At 37.5% G+C, this 14,232-nt stretch overlaps 1 protein-coding gene across 1 annotated transcript in view; it reads right to left on the bottom strand.

Moving 5' to 3' along the window:
• GRID2 (glutamate ionotropic receptor delta type subunit 2) overlaps positions 1 to 14,232 on the bottom strand; it is a 712,823-nt gene that overhangs the window by 131,814 nt on the left and 566,777 nt on the right. The window contains exon 11 of the mRNA XM_067297081.1: positions 7,099 to 7,296. Coding sequence (XP_067153182.1) covers positions 7,099 to 7,296 — 198 coding nt within the window. The remainder of the gene's footprint in view (positions 1 to 7,098; positions 7,297 to 14,232) is intronic.

Here is a 14,232-nt window from a genome sequence, read left to right as displayed (position 1 = left end):
AGCCATCATTGTCATTGTGGCAAAAAGCAGACCTTGTGTACAGCATTTCTACTCAGAGGAAATTAGTTTCCTGACAGAGCCACATGACATCCACCATTTTGATGACATGAGGATCCTGACAAAGGGCCACTTCATGACAAAGGGCATTTCAATGGTCCTGAGGGGTTTGGGAGGCTTGAAATTCTGAATAATGTCAACGCTGACTGCAGAGTATTAAGTGCAGAATAGCAAATTTTCCGTACAGTTCCGTTACTATTAGATTCCTCTATATTCTCCTGCTAAACAATTATTTTCTATGACAACCTGTCCTGCAAGTATCTTGGACTTGCTTTGTTCCCTTTGCATTTTTTTGTAATTTAAAGAACCCATTTAAGACGAGAAAGAGATGAATAACTTTCCTCGATCTAATCATTCTATTTCACAGCACGTCTGGGTATTAGGTCTTGAGAGACACCAGTTGCAACTACAGCAGGTGCTATTTTACTTTTCACACACACAATTAGAACTGCAGTGAAAACAAGAAAGGGTATTTAAAGCAGATGTATTAACACGCCTTACATAAAAAGCCTATATCCTGAATAAAAAGACTATAAATTCTAGATACTTTAATATGAAAAAGAGTACTTAAAATAGTTACAGCTGCTACTAGTTCGATATATTCCCACTTCTGTTCTGACTAGAGCTGTATGTGGTCCTTTGGAAGGGGGTGAGGAGAGAGAGTGCACAAATGCTTGAACTCTCAGTACTGTGTCAATTTTGTTAACTCTCTTGAATTGCTTTCTTTTTGTCCAAAGGAAGGGATTACCACCTCCTTAGAAATGTAATGCGGTATGGCAGCTGAAACTCTGATTATAACTAAATTTACAGATCATCTGTGTTCTTTTAATACTATCTGTCAAATACTCGACAGCCCATGGTACAGTGCACTTAGAATTTGGTTTACATGATGTTACTTTAACTTTCTTTATCTATATTAAAAGTTCACCGGCTTGAGAAAATGGTCAAAGACAGCCAGAGGCCTGATGATTTGGGAAAAAAAGGTGCTTGAAAATATTGATTTGCTTAAAAGCCACGAGTTAGAGCTTTAGCTTTAATTTGTGAGTTAGATCCTATAGTGTCTTAAGAGAAGCCGTGTTGATGTACAGAGCTCAATGTGTGGCTTCATGAATTCACTTCATGTCCCTTTCTAATTTTTTGTGGATGATGATTAAACTGTCCTTTGTCCATGGGCAGCAACAAAGTCAGAAATCTAACATCCAAGTAAAAACATCATCAGAATTGTCCACAGAAGCATTTGGAAAACCATTTGAATCTCTTTTCTCTGATTACAAAACTTCTAGTCAACAAGTGACTTGAGTGACTCACAATATCTTGTAACAGTTAAGGCATAGATGCAGTGAACAGGTTGCAAATGAGTCATCATCCAAAATGTTTTCCACAAATTGTGAGTATAAACTGATCTTTTTAATAATTTACAAAAGTAAATGTTCAGTTACAAACGTAAAAGTCCAATGCTCTATACTAATAGCTATCAAACAGGAAAATAAGGTTACATTTAATGAACACAGGATTTTTCTGAATGTATATTTGGTGTATACCTAAAAGTGAAACGGGAACTCAGGGTTAAAAGAGGACACATGGAACCACACACTCTGCTAGGTTGTAGACTTGGCCCTTGCTGTTTGACTTTAACTAAGTTATTAACTACCAACAGATCTTAATAAAGTATTTCCTACCTTACTTAGTTTATTGTGAGGTGCTATTCAAGTTATATTGGTAAGGTGTTTAAAGATTCTTCACTGAAAAGCAATATACATGACGTAGTAAGGATATATTTACCAAATAATAGATTACTGCAAGACTGATTATCAGCAATTTTTTTAAAGAGAAACATATCTTTCCAAGAAATACATTGAAGGGCATTGCATGAAAAAGCACAGTATGTGGTAGTTATGGAAATATTGCTTCTATCTTATGCCCCTGGGTAAGAGTCTCTCCACAGTGTGATTCCACCCTGGTTATCAGCCAGCTAGGACACAGGAGCAATGTTGCCCTAATGGAAGCGTTCCACTTCCTTTGCCACGTTACAGCAGCAATTGAGATATAATTGTGTCCTGTGATAAGACAGTGGTATTAAAGCCAAAAACAGAAAGGTGAGAGGTAAGTCCTGATTACTCAGTACTTCTGTGTTCAGCTTCTTTTTTTAAATAAAGGATACATTGCACTATTACTATGGATATTCTTACCTTATTAAATCAAATCACACATGCCAGATTACTAGAAAACTGTTTAATGCAAAACTAGGGCCCTTAAATCATACTGCCAAAACTAATACTGTAGAGAAATGTACTACCAGTTGGCACCCAAGTATTTGCCAAAGCATTGCATTGTAGTTGCTTCAATTTTAGCTGCAGTCATTTTTTATCATTAAAAATATTTTGTGTGAGTGGAAGAACAACTATCAGTGATTCTTTTTTAAGTCACATGTACTCAGTAATATATCATTCATGAAATGCGTAATACTGAAATTTGAAGTCAATTCAGGCTTTGGCATTGACTTCGTTGGCTCCAGAATTTAATTAAGAGGATGGTGTCGGCATTCCTGGATACGGTAAAGTCTCTACATTCTTGCCAAACAAGTAGCAATTAACTGGAATGATAAAGTTCAACTTTTAGTGGCACAGATTTTATGGACTGCGTTGTGGACAGAGCAGTGTTGGAGTTGTGAACTGGAGCCACATGCCTAGGCTTAACTTAATAGTTGATCCAGGGAAGGTGAGTGTTCTTAATTATGTACAGAGTCTGTCAACTTGTATCAAAATTGGAAGATGAAAAAATTAAATGCCTGTCATTAACATGTCAAACTGAATCAGAGAAGACATCAGTTTGAAGAAGTCAAGGATCGCTTAGAGCTTCTGAGACAGAGAGGCAAATGCATACAGTTATGTCAATATTTAGATGTAAAGCTGCCAATCTGAATTATAAACACGTAAAACTCTCCACTTACTAAGCTTTCACACTGCCAAAATCAACCAGCTATCATCATCATAGATGTTTGTTTAACAAATTTCTGATGAATGAAACTGTGAATCCTGGAACTGATCAGATGAAAAAAAGTAGAGGGCATTATTTTTCTCTACATAACCAGCTTATGAAGTTGCATTAGCTAACAGCAGGTCTCCCAAGATCATTGTACAACAACGTTACCAGACTCCGAAAACATGAAATAAATGTCCACATGGGTCCGATAGCATTGTTACCCATGTCACAGAATCAGCTAAGCAGTAATATGTAGAAATGCCCCAAATGCCAAAATGCTCTTATACTACTGATTAAGGAAGCACATCTTGTACGCATGACGTAAAGCAATCTTATGATGAGTCCTGTGGTCATGACCAAGAATCGTAGATTCATTTGTTTTCCTATAAATTGCTCCTAAGAGACCTTTCATTTTATCCTTTTTCACTGTTAAATCAAGTTTCACCAAATGCTGAAAGCAATAAACCACAGTCCCACATGCTATGCAGTTATTAATACAGACATGCAAAAACTAATCACAGAGACACATTTGCTCAAGTTAACTCACATGCCTCCAAATAACTCTCCCTTTCCTCAGCTATTATTTTCTCTTCTTTTTCCTTCCTGTATGCTTCCTTCCTTCTTTCCTAAGCTACTCCCCTTAGGAAGATACATCAAAAGCCTTTCAAGAGCCTTCTACTTTGTCTGCAATTTCTCTTAGAAATGCTTATAGGTGTATTTAGCTTTCCTTTTCTCACTGACCAAAGTGGAATATGGCAGTTGTTTCTAAGTAACATGCTTCTTGGTAGCTTTTATTTGGAAAAAATCATGCCACCTGAGGCAGCACAGTGAAATGTGGGAAATGCGGCTGGTTTTAGGAAGAAAGTGATGATCACACAAAAGTCCTGAGCTTTGCTGGAAAGCCTCACCTCCCCTCTCAGAAGTGACATTGGCCGAGGTATGTTCAGTTTACTTTAAAAGGAGAAGGTGTAGGTAGCATGGGTGTACCTAACGTAATTCTTGACAGTCAAAGAAGGGGAGGGAAGGAAAATTAACTAAAGACGAGCTGTTTTGGTTCTGGAAACACAGCAGGCTGATTCCAGTTCCCATTTTAGCAACCAACAGGGACAGGCATGCCTTGTCTTCGAAGCAGGAACACTGCAAACTTGACATAAGCTTCAGTCTGCAAAGCCAGCTGTGGACCTAGGGCACGTGCTTTGCACTGCTGGGCTTGCACGCTGCACTGGCAACACGAGCAAGGCTGCTGCAAACGAGAGCAGTCCAGGACTGCTCTCAGGGACACCAGGATCTGCGTCAGATCCCAAAGCATGGTGAATCTGGTTAGTGCAGACAGCATAAATTGCTCTTTGAGTTCATTCTTCTTCACCTTTTGAGCTCGTATTTCTCAGAAGATGCAGCACCTGACAGGTCCACGCTCTGTTACAATGACATAGGAGCCTTCTGGGTTGGCACCTGTGAAACGTATGGTCTAAAAAGTGGTGTAAATCACAGAGTATATGGGCTACTGTTAACTCTCATGACAAAGAAAGAGCACAGTTAAAACTTTCCTGGGAATACTGGAATCCTGTCTGATTCAGAAGAAGTGAGAGATGGCTTCAAAATACACGGCTTTGCTTTAACACAGAAATTATGTGCTTGCTACAGCAACTGCCATTTCATACGGTGGATCTTCTGTGGTGGCCACAGGCGTCCTTCTCAATGAGATGCACTCAGAAAGCAGCTATTTTCCATTACACTTGAGCAGGACTTATTTGTAAAAAATACATTGTTCCCAACTCCTTCCTGGCTCACACGCTAACAGGCAAAGAGCACTCCCTCTGTTTCTGAATTTCCTCCACATGTTGGCCAGACTATCATGTAAGCCTTGACTGGGAAAACAAGGAAACACTGTGTTTTAAACAGGTTAGACCTTTAATCTAAAACTATTCTCTGCTCCTTTGCTTCCCCTTACGAAGTTGCCAAGCAAATGGATATTTGAGCTCTGGGAGCAGAACTCGGTTCACAGTAAATAAGAAAGCAGCCTTTCAAGAACAGCTTGCACTTGGTAAGGGGCAGATACATACTGGCTGCTTGCCCAGAGGTTCTCTTTTGCCTTTAGAGAGACAGAAAAAGGGAGAGAAGAATACAATAAACCTCTGCTGTTAATTATAGAAGGGGTAAGGAGCATCCTAAAAAATGATACACTGCCATATTATCAGGGAAACAATTTTTAAATTCCAAATGCAGTTTTGTTAACTCTTTGTGCTTTCTAATTATACAGAAAGTTTTCACATCCATCAAAATTCATTTACAGCAAAATTGTAGCAGACTGATAGATCTGTTCCACTCACTGCATCCACTCAGATACAGTGGTTACTGTCTTAAGTGTATTACTAGAGTTACACGAGTCCCTTTCTAGTAAGGAGACAAGAATTACATATATGTTTTCCAGCAAACCATCCGATTTCCTAGTATTTCTGCCTTATGCATCATTCACTTGAAGTAAGCAAAAAATGTTGCAGGCCCTCTCCCATCTCCAGAGTCATCCAGAATTAGGACCCTTCCAGCCTGCGTTACGCAGTGTCCTGAATGATTTGTTGAGAGTAGGGGATAAAAGTGGTTGAAATACAAACAGACAGTTTTGGTGTTAGCCTAAAAATGAGGCAAGGAATTTTTAGTTGTCAAATTTTAGAAAATGCAAGAAAATTTGCTTTTCTAAATGATTCCAGCTTACCCTGTATGATCCATTCCACTTTCTAATTGTACAAGGGTGTAGGGACGTGGCAAAGGCAGCTTGTTATTTCAGTGTACACATACAAACAATGCTGCGTGTACAGCATGGGTGGTTGTATTTCATTCCAGCAGATTTTGTGCTGCTCAAGGATGCAAAATAGGTTAAACTTATTGCTAATTTTATTTTTCATGTCAAACATTGCTTCATTTGCTTATAACCTGTAACCTTGGGTACATCAATTTTCAATTTTAAGGGCTCTTAAATTCCTGTACCCTTTCTTGCTCATTATGTTTAGCATTTGGCAAATATTCTCTGGGGTGTTTTTTTTTTCTAAGATTTTTTCTTTACTGAAAGATCTACTATTCAGTACTTGGCCACCTTTTAGCTCAAGTATTTAATTATTAGATCCTATATCTGACTGCATTGCTCCTTATTCTTTGCTGTGATTGTCAATTAAATTCACCTTCCATAAACAACCAGCAAGTTATTTACATGAATATCTATTGCCGTTATTTGTGGAAAAACAACTAATGTAGGGCTCTATAGCTGTAAAAGCTAGAGCACCTAGAGCAGTAAAAGATGCCTCTACAGGTTAACTAAGAGCAAATAAAATATCTAAGTTCACAGCATGAATGAGACTAGCAGAGTACCATCTGCACAGCCCTTTCTTTCAGTGTCAATGGGAGAAACTGAGAGCAGATGATAAGATGTGAGGAGTGGAAGAAAAGAAAGATATGGCACATTTACTTGGTCTAATTTCTTTATGATACAATATTGAACATTCAATGTAAAATTAAGTAGACTAAAATGGTTTATTAATTACAGAATAGAGAACATACTACTCTTGATTCATGCATCTACATAATACGTGTTATTGTATATCAATAAAACATTTTCTGTTGATTATATACTTCATGTATTCATCACACCAACATTTTTCTAAGTGCTATACATTATTTATGTAATGTATCACTAATTACTGCAACACCAATTTTTCCTCTTTAGAGCAGCCTCTTCGACTCATTTGTGTCAGGTCTTGCCAGATTAATTAGGATGATGAGCATCCCATTATTTGACTATATTCAGATTTCATACTGCTGAACTTTGGTTGGAAAAAAAAAAAAGACAGCCCTACTTCTTAAATAGTTACCCGAAGGCACTATTTTCAGCTTTTTCTTTATAGCCCAATGCATCTGGGTGCACTATCAGATGCCGCCAGCACAGGCAATGAACAAAATGCTATCAATGAATCATTAAATAAGTTATCAGGTGACGCAAATATGTTGTAGCACATATTATTTAGCTTTATCACATAGATTTATTTATTAAGTTATTAATAACCTTACCTTAAAAACTAGTTCTCCTATCAGTCCATTCCATGATCCATCATCCTGAGGACTTCCATACTTGTGATCTGGTGCAACATAAATTTCGTATTTAAAGCCAAGGTAATTGGCCAAGGCTTCCAACACATCTATTGAGAAGCCCCGATATTTCTTCGGTTTTCCCAGAACATTTTCAGACACCATGACAAATGGCTCTTCCTAAATAGACAAGAAAGGAGGCAACTGTGTTAGCAACACAACTATTTATCACACTGAGCAAAATGTGTGCTATTTTTTTTTCCAAAAGTAAAGTAAGAGCTATTTAAATATGATTTGTTCAAAACTTTCCAACAACACAGTCTCTTGCATTTTGCTGCAAGTTTTGTTATGCATTTATTTCAAAAGAATTATCTCATAGTTCTTATAAGAAATTTTCTTCCCTACTACATATTTCAGAAGTAAATCTTCCATTGTAATATTATAATACTAAATGCTTTTCAGTAATGCTTTCTTTTGCACTTATTTTCAGCATGACAGACACACTTGTATAATGACTATCCATAAATACGAAGGATTCTACAGCGCTGCCATTTTCCACTGACTGCATAACCACTGTATCTGACAAATGCAACAATTAACTAAAGCTTTAAGGAAACAAAAAAAATGGCTAAACCAGCTGTACCTGAAAAAATGACATTTCTCTTGTCCTTCTGCTGTAATATGAATATAAACTGGTTGACTTCATTTTAACTAATTTTGTCTTAAGAGCATCCATTTGATTCGTTAGGCAGAATCAATTATGTGACTGAAGTTCATCTATAAGAACACGATTGGTGAATATTAAGCTGAAGAGGATGCAATATACATAATAAAGGATACAAATAGACACCAGAATTTGGAACTGGTTCATAAGATTCCACAGACAATATGCTTTTCTTTTACTTTTCCTAAGATCCGTGTTTTCTATATTTTATATTAATATACCTAATAACATTCTGAGAAAGAGAAGATTTTTTGACTAATTTTTAATTTATTTTATCCCCCTCTTTCTTCCTGTTGAGTATTTAATTTCTAAATTTTTCCTTCACACTTTTTAAAAACAAGCTAAATGAGATCATATTTCTGAGCACAAAAACATAATTGCCAATACAAAGAGCTCAATTATGATCTTTTTTTTTACTCTGAGAACCTCGTCTGATCTGATCTACCTAAGTGCAGCAAAAATATCAAATCCCCAAGGAAAAGCTTGAGGGCCTTGTGACACTAAGATATTTTTTGGCAATATTAGGCATTTATTTCCTTAAATCCTTTGCATGGTGCCGTAATTTATGAGTTTATTGGAACAGGCTATTCAGAGATGCAAGAAGTGAGTTCTGTCGGCTATTGCAGAGACATGAAACCACTTCCTGACCACTTCCTCCCAGTCTGTATAATCTGCAAGCATACACAGGAAAACAAAGTTGCTGGCCCAAACTGTAATCATGTCTCCAGAGGTAATTTTAGCTAGTGTTTTAATAATATTTCCTATTACTCTATTACTCAGTTCTTTCGATGACTCTCAAGCCAAATGCACTGTTCACAAATTCAAGCATATTTTTATTTTCTTAGTATACCGTTCTATATAAACAGGAGGAAGGTACTCAGAATATGAAAGCTTCATTTTTAAATGCTCAAGTTAAGATTCCAGAGGATAGTCACACACTGAGGTCAAAGAAACAAGCACGTAACCAGATTCTACTGGCAAAATGTTCTTTTCTGACTTCAGGAAAAAAAAAAATCCAAAATCCCCCCCAAAACCAAACCAAACCAACCAAGCAAAAGAAACAGAACAGACAGGTTGACTGTCCATCTAGATACTATTTCCCAGTTGTCAGACAGGTTTTTTTCTTCCAAATTATCCAATATCAGCCAAAAGGAATAAAATGGAGGACAGCAATGAACTTTTAAAGTCATTTTCCAGTGACTGGTTTCCAAGAACATTGAAGAAGTTGAGACTTAGTTAATGAAAACGTCTCCTAAATGAAAACACCTTGTGAATTCAGATTTGCTGATCATCTGGATGAGAGATTCCCTACATATAAACTCAAATTACTGGAATAAATAAATGTTTCTACAAAAAGTTTGTAATTTATCAATCTAAGCATACTGTGCACAAAATTCCAAAGACTTGTTTGTACGAAGGGTGTTTCAGAGGCTGATAATTTTCATATTAGAAAGGATTTATTCTTATCACTTCTGAGTTATTAGAAAATAGTTGCACAGAATCTGCATTTTTATTTAGTTAAAAAGCAACTGCTAATTGCAGAACTGATTTAAAACGCAGTTTTCCACAGCTAATTTCAGTCTTTTACTAAGCTATGTAATATGCTTTGCTGTATAGAGATTTACCAAAAAACAATGTCCAGTGTGCTATATGGCTAGTAAAACAGAAATGGTCAAATAGATATATGCAAAGCAGTTAACACTTCTCAATTTCTGCTGAATGCTGGAACAGCAAAATATTTAACCATACTCCAAACAAAATAAAGCAAAAAAAATCCATCCCTACATTTCTTGCAACTGTTTACAATTCTCAGAAGGCATTGAAAGAGGACAAAAATATTTGTCTTGATTTTTTCCCCCACAAATGCTGCAGGCTGAAACTATGGCAGTTGTCTTTATGTATACTGTGAAGGTGTTTTGGGAGCTCCCAATGGAAAGAGATACATATCCCTACAATATTGATGTGGAAAGTCATTATCTTGATCCTTGAGAAAGCAAAGATTTTAAAAAGAAAATATACAAAACAAAACCAGCCAATACACTTCTCACCTGCTCAACAGAAAAATACTGAGAATGAAAAATAGGCCTGTACAGAATAGGTGGCAAAAACTCACAAGCTGACTAATGAGGCTGCAGGTTACAAACTTCACCTGGCTGCTGAAGCTTCCACTAGACTATGAAAAAATTGAAGAAAATCCTGATACACTTTCTCTCAGAAGCAAGTGGTAATTCAGACCCTATAAGCAGATTCTTCTCCGAGAGGCTGTACTGTCACTATTCTTGGAGTTAGTCAAAACTCACCCGTACAAGTAGGAAGTAAGGGTAGAGGATTTACTTATTTTTACACATACCAGTGGAAATCAGGTGATGATAATATAGAGCTTGGAGCAGTCTAAATTTAAGATTGGTGGATAAAAGGCTGCATTTTATTTTTTATTGCTTTTTCCAACAAGATAAATAGCCAGCACCTTCACCTATAGAGGACCAACATTTTGCCATAAATAAAAGGAAGTAATACAAGGTTTTTAAGTGCTTCAAGAATCTAGAATCCACAAAAATAGAGTGTTGTTGTAGGTTTGATCATATGAAGCAATCCTTTTATATCATTTATAAGGTCAACTAATAAAATTTAAAAAAAAAGTAGACAAGTTTTTGGGCAGAGAAGACCTTTAGGTTTGAAACAGAAGGAACAATACTCAAGCTAAATATCAGAAAAGAACAATGACTCTGACTTAAACTTGATTATGTTAACAATTAGGCAATCTGAGAGAAACAGTGGTTTCTGACTGTGCTACTCAGAGTGGTGATAAAGTCAAGTGATAAATTCAGTCCCTAAAGGAGTGAGGGAGAGAGAAGGATTGCTTGGGAAACGTTCAGGGACCAGTTAACCAGAGGGAGAAAAATATGTTCCTAAACCCAGAGTCTCTATTCAGGATGATTTTTTGTATCCAGAAGAATAGTGACTTTAGAGTCCATTCTCTGATCGAGTTTTTTTTTTTTTTTTCTTTTTTTCTTTTTAGCTTTTCTATGAAAATTAAGATTAGGAGGTTCTGGTATTTTTGGATTTTTTTTTTTTTGGGGGGGGGGATAAATTACAGAAAACTCTCCTGAAAGAACAGGAAAAGCATCATTCAAATCTTCAACAGGGCAATCTCGCTAAACATGTGCCAAGAAGGAAAGGCTGCATTCAGCGGCCTGTTTACAGTGACCTGCTGGTCCCAGCCCAGCTGCTAACAATTTGAGCTGCACACCACATCTTCAAGGGATCATCTGAATGAACAAGGCAGATTTGCTCTGTAATAGCAAGGGTGGATTCTGTGACTTTAAGCTGAGGCTTATTTCAGGAAAGAAACTACACGGAGCCGTGATACACTGCTCTGTTACACTCATTTATGAGTCTGTTAGGCTTGTTCTGCTGAAAAAGATGTCTAAAAAAAGCCAGGACCTTTCACAAATGTGACATATTTTCTAAACAGAAAAGCAAAAGCAAAATAAAATGTTTGGGATTATTCTCCATCTTAGCTGAATCCCCTCCTCCCCTTAGCTAAGGGAAAACAACTTCCTAGCAAGGCTGCTATACAGGAATTAATAAGTGAACAAAAAGTTACTGGCTTTTGAGATCAGAGAAACTGATCTCTGTTGGGATTTACAACACGCATCGGGGCTTGACTCTAAAACTGCAGATGGACGGCCTTATGTGCTGCTTCTGTGCTTGGAAGGGCGCTGTGAAATTTGGTAATTAAATGGGTGATTAAAATTCACAAAACATATAAAAATGACCTCTGCATCTACTCGTCAGAATTTTCCGAGCACACTAGGATATAACATTTTAATACTGACTCCATGCGTTCATTAGAAGCAACTCTATTTAGGAACCTAAATCTTCCTTTCTCCTCTAGCAGAGATGGAAAGAGAGAGGAAAAAACTGAGAAAAGAAATGAAGCTCATTTGTGGGTGAGACCGTCAATCCGTACTCAGCACCGGCTGTAAAAACAGGGCACAGGCACACGAAATGATTCACATAGCCCAAGCAGGGCCTCAGCAATCACACGAAGAAAACATTCACAGTGACACTTTAAAACTTCCATCCACCTGCAAATACGAAACTGCTCCCAAATGTGAAATTCGCTCTCGTTATGGGATCTCTCCCTCGGCTTCCAACGGCTGCTGGATGACCAAGCACAGCCATTACAACTGACAAGAAGCACTAAGACGACTCATAAACCACGACCAAAACATTTCCAAGCACACGAAGCTACTGTCTTGTTGCTAGGCAAAATCATCGTTTTCTTGACTTGCAAAAAAATTAAGCTCCTGCTTTTAAATGTTAGCCATTTTGAATTTCTTTCCCCCAAAGATTTCAGTGAAATATCCAGCGCCAAACAATTAATTTCCTCAAGTGCTTTATTGACCACTGCTTTGAGGATTATATCTGGCTAGGAACAGCGCAGCAGCTTGTTATTTTCAATTGAACAGCAATGTACCTTACTTTATGTTAGAATCAATGATCAAAATTAAATTGAAACATTTAACTTTCTCATTACAGTAATTCTCCCACTAGCAACGGTTATAAAAATTGCTGCAAAATGTAATGCAATCGCCACCCGTTAACAATACTAAAACAAAGATATAGGCTTCAAACCTACAAAAACCTTGGATAATTGAAATACTACGCATTCAATATCCCATTGTGCCAGAGGGCTGGGTAAAAATATTTGCATACAAAGCCGCTGTTGTAGGACTCCCTGTTTTTCAAAGAGAGTGATTAGAAAGTCAGTGGCACTAACAGAAAAATTCCCTTGCCTACAACCGAGAGAGTCAATGTCCTAGAAGCTGAAGACAATACGAAGGGAAGGGGATTTTACATTGGCCCTTATTTGCTACAGTTTTTACGCGTGTGCTTAGTCTCTCGTTTCTAATGACAGTTTTGTTATCAACTTCAATAGGACACATGCTTGTGCTCAAAGTTATACAGGTGAACAAACAGTGCTTTAAACAATATTTTTTCCAGGAACAGAAGATCAAGCTGTTGCTTCTGGATTTATTAGGCTGTTTGGCCTGGTGCTATCTAGAACAAACAGAGTAAAACCAAAGAAAACGCATCTCCCCTCATCCTGCAATGAGACTAAGGTTTCTTTCAAAGCAATCCATGCCAATGGCCTATTAGGATGCAGCCAAGCTTTGTGTATTGATTTTAATTCACAATAACTTAATGCACCTAATAGCTCTTTCTGAACCATTATAGTTATATGATGCGAATATGGATTGAGATTGGAATCGATTAGAGTGTTTTAGAGTATGTCTAAACAGCTCAGTGCTAGCTTTAACGCAGCCAGCTCAGGTACTGGAATTGGCAAAAGCGTAGTATAGGTGTATTAAGCTGGTGGAGAGACACATTATACTTCTTCCGCAGCCATGCGAGAGCTCCCATTCATAATAAATTCGCATAATGCTTCATGGTGCTGCACTGTCATGCAGTTCACCTCCTTTTCTATCTTGCACAGTGTAGAAGAATAATTATAATCAGGCTAAGAACCTCTTCCTGTTCTAAAGCTAAATTTTCTGTGTGCTCTAGGAGCTATATGAATTGCCCTGGAATGCAAATGTGCCTGCAGAGTGGATGGATGAAGGGTCAATAATAACACGAGAGCTAAGGAGTCCTCAGAGCTAGCCCATGACATATAGATGAGTTAGATCCTACCAGGTTTTGCCTTGCACCCACCTTGCCTTAAAACTGTGGCCCTCAAAGTTTTAAATTGCTTGATACTCGCTCAGCTATTATATAGCACCTACCACTGTAAGAAAATGAATTTAAAATATTAATTGAAAACAGAAGGAGCTGCGATCCCCAGCAGGCTCTGAGATTAAAGCTTGTAAAACAAATGGATCACAGTAGGCACGTGTGGTGTGAATAACTCAAAGGTTCCTGACCTCCCTATTTTAATATAAGCTAGGTAGCTCAAAGGAACATAAAACAGTTATTAAACATAACCTATGCCCTGTCAGTATCAGTTTCAATTTGGCCCTTGTACAGGGGTGAGAGGAGAAAGAGGAATGGAAGACAGGCTCTGCCTCTATCGAGAGAGATTATTTTCTGTTATAATAATTACCATTATAATTATTAATATTTTGGGGAAAATCTTATTAGAGTACAGCACCACTTGAGAAAATTCAAGAAGCTATTGGGTTATTTTCAAACAGAAAAACCAAATACATATGCTTGAAGAAAGAGGAAAACAATTAAAAAAAGGGAATGGGAGGATTATGGGGAGGAGACTACACCAAACTGAAATCTGGGAAAGCAAGGAATACCTCATGAAGGCACACGCTGCCACTGATGGGTATGGATAACCCTCAGAAGAGAAGCTGGGCAGAGGGCTGAGAGTAGGAGGC

Source organism: Apteryx mantelli, chromosome 5 (assembly GCF_036417845.1).
Source record: "Apteryx mantelli isolate bAptMan1 chromosome 5, bAptMan1.hap1, whole genome shotgun sequence".
In the NCBI taxonomy this organism is placed as follows: domain Eukaryota; kingdom Metazoa; phylum Chordata; class Aves; order Apterygiformes; family Apterygidae; genus Apteryx; species Apteryx mantelli.
The sequence above is the reverse complement of the archived record's forward strand: the minus strand, read 5'-3'. Positions and strand labels throughout refer to the sequence as shown.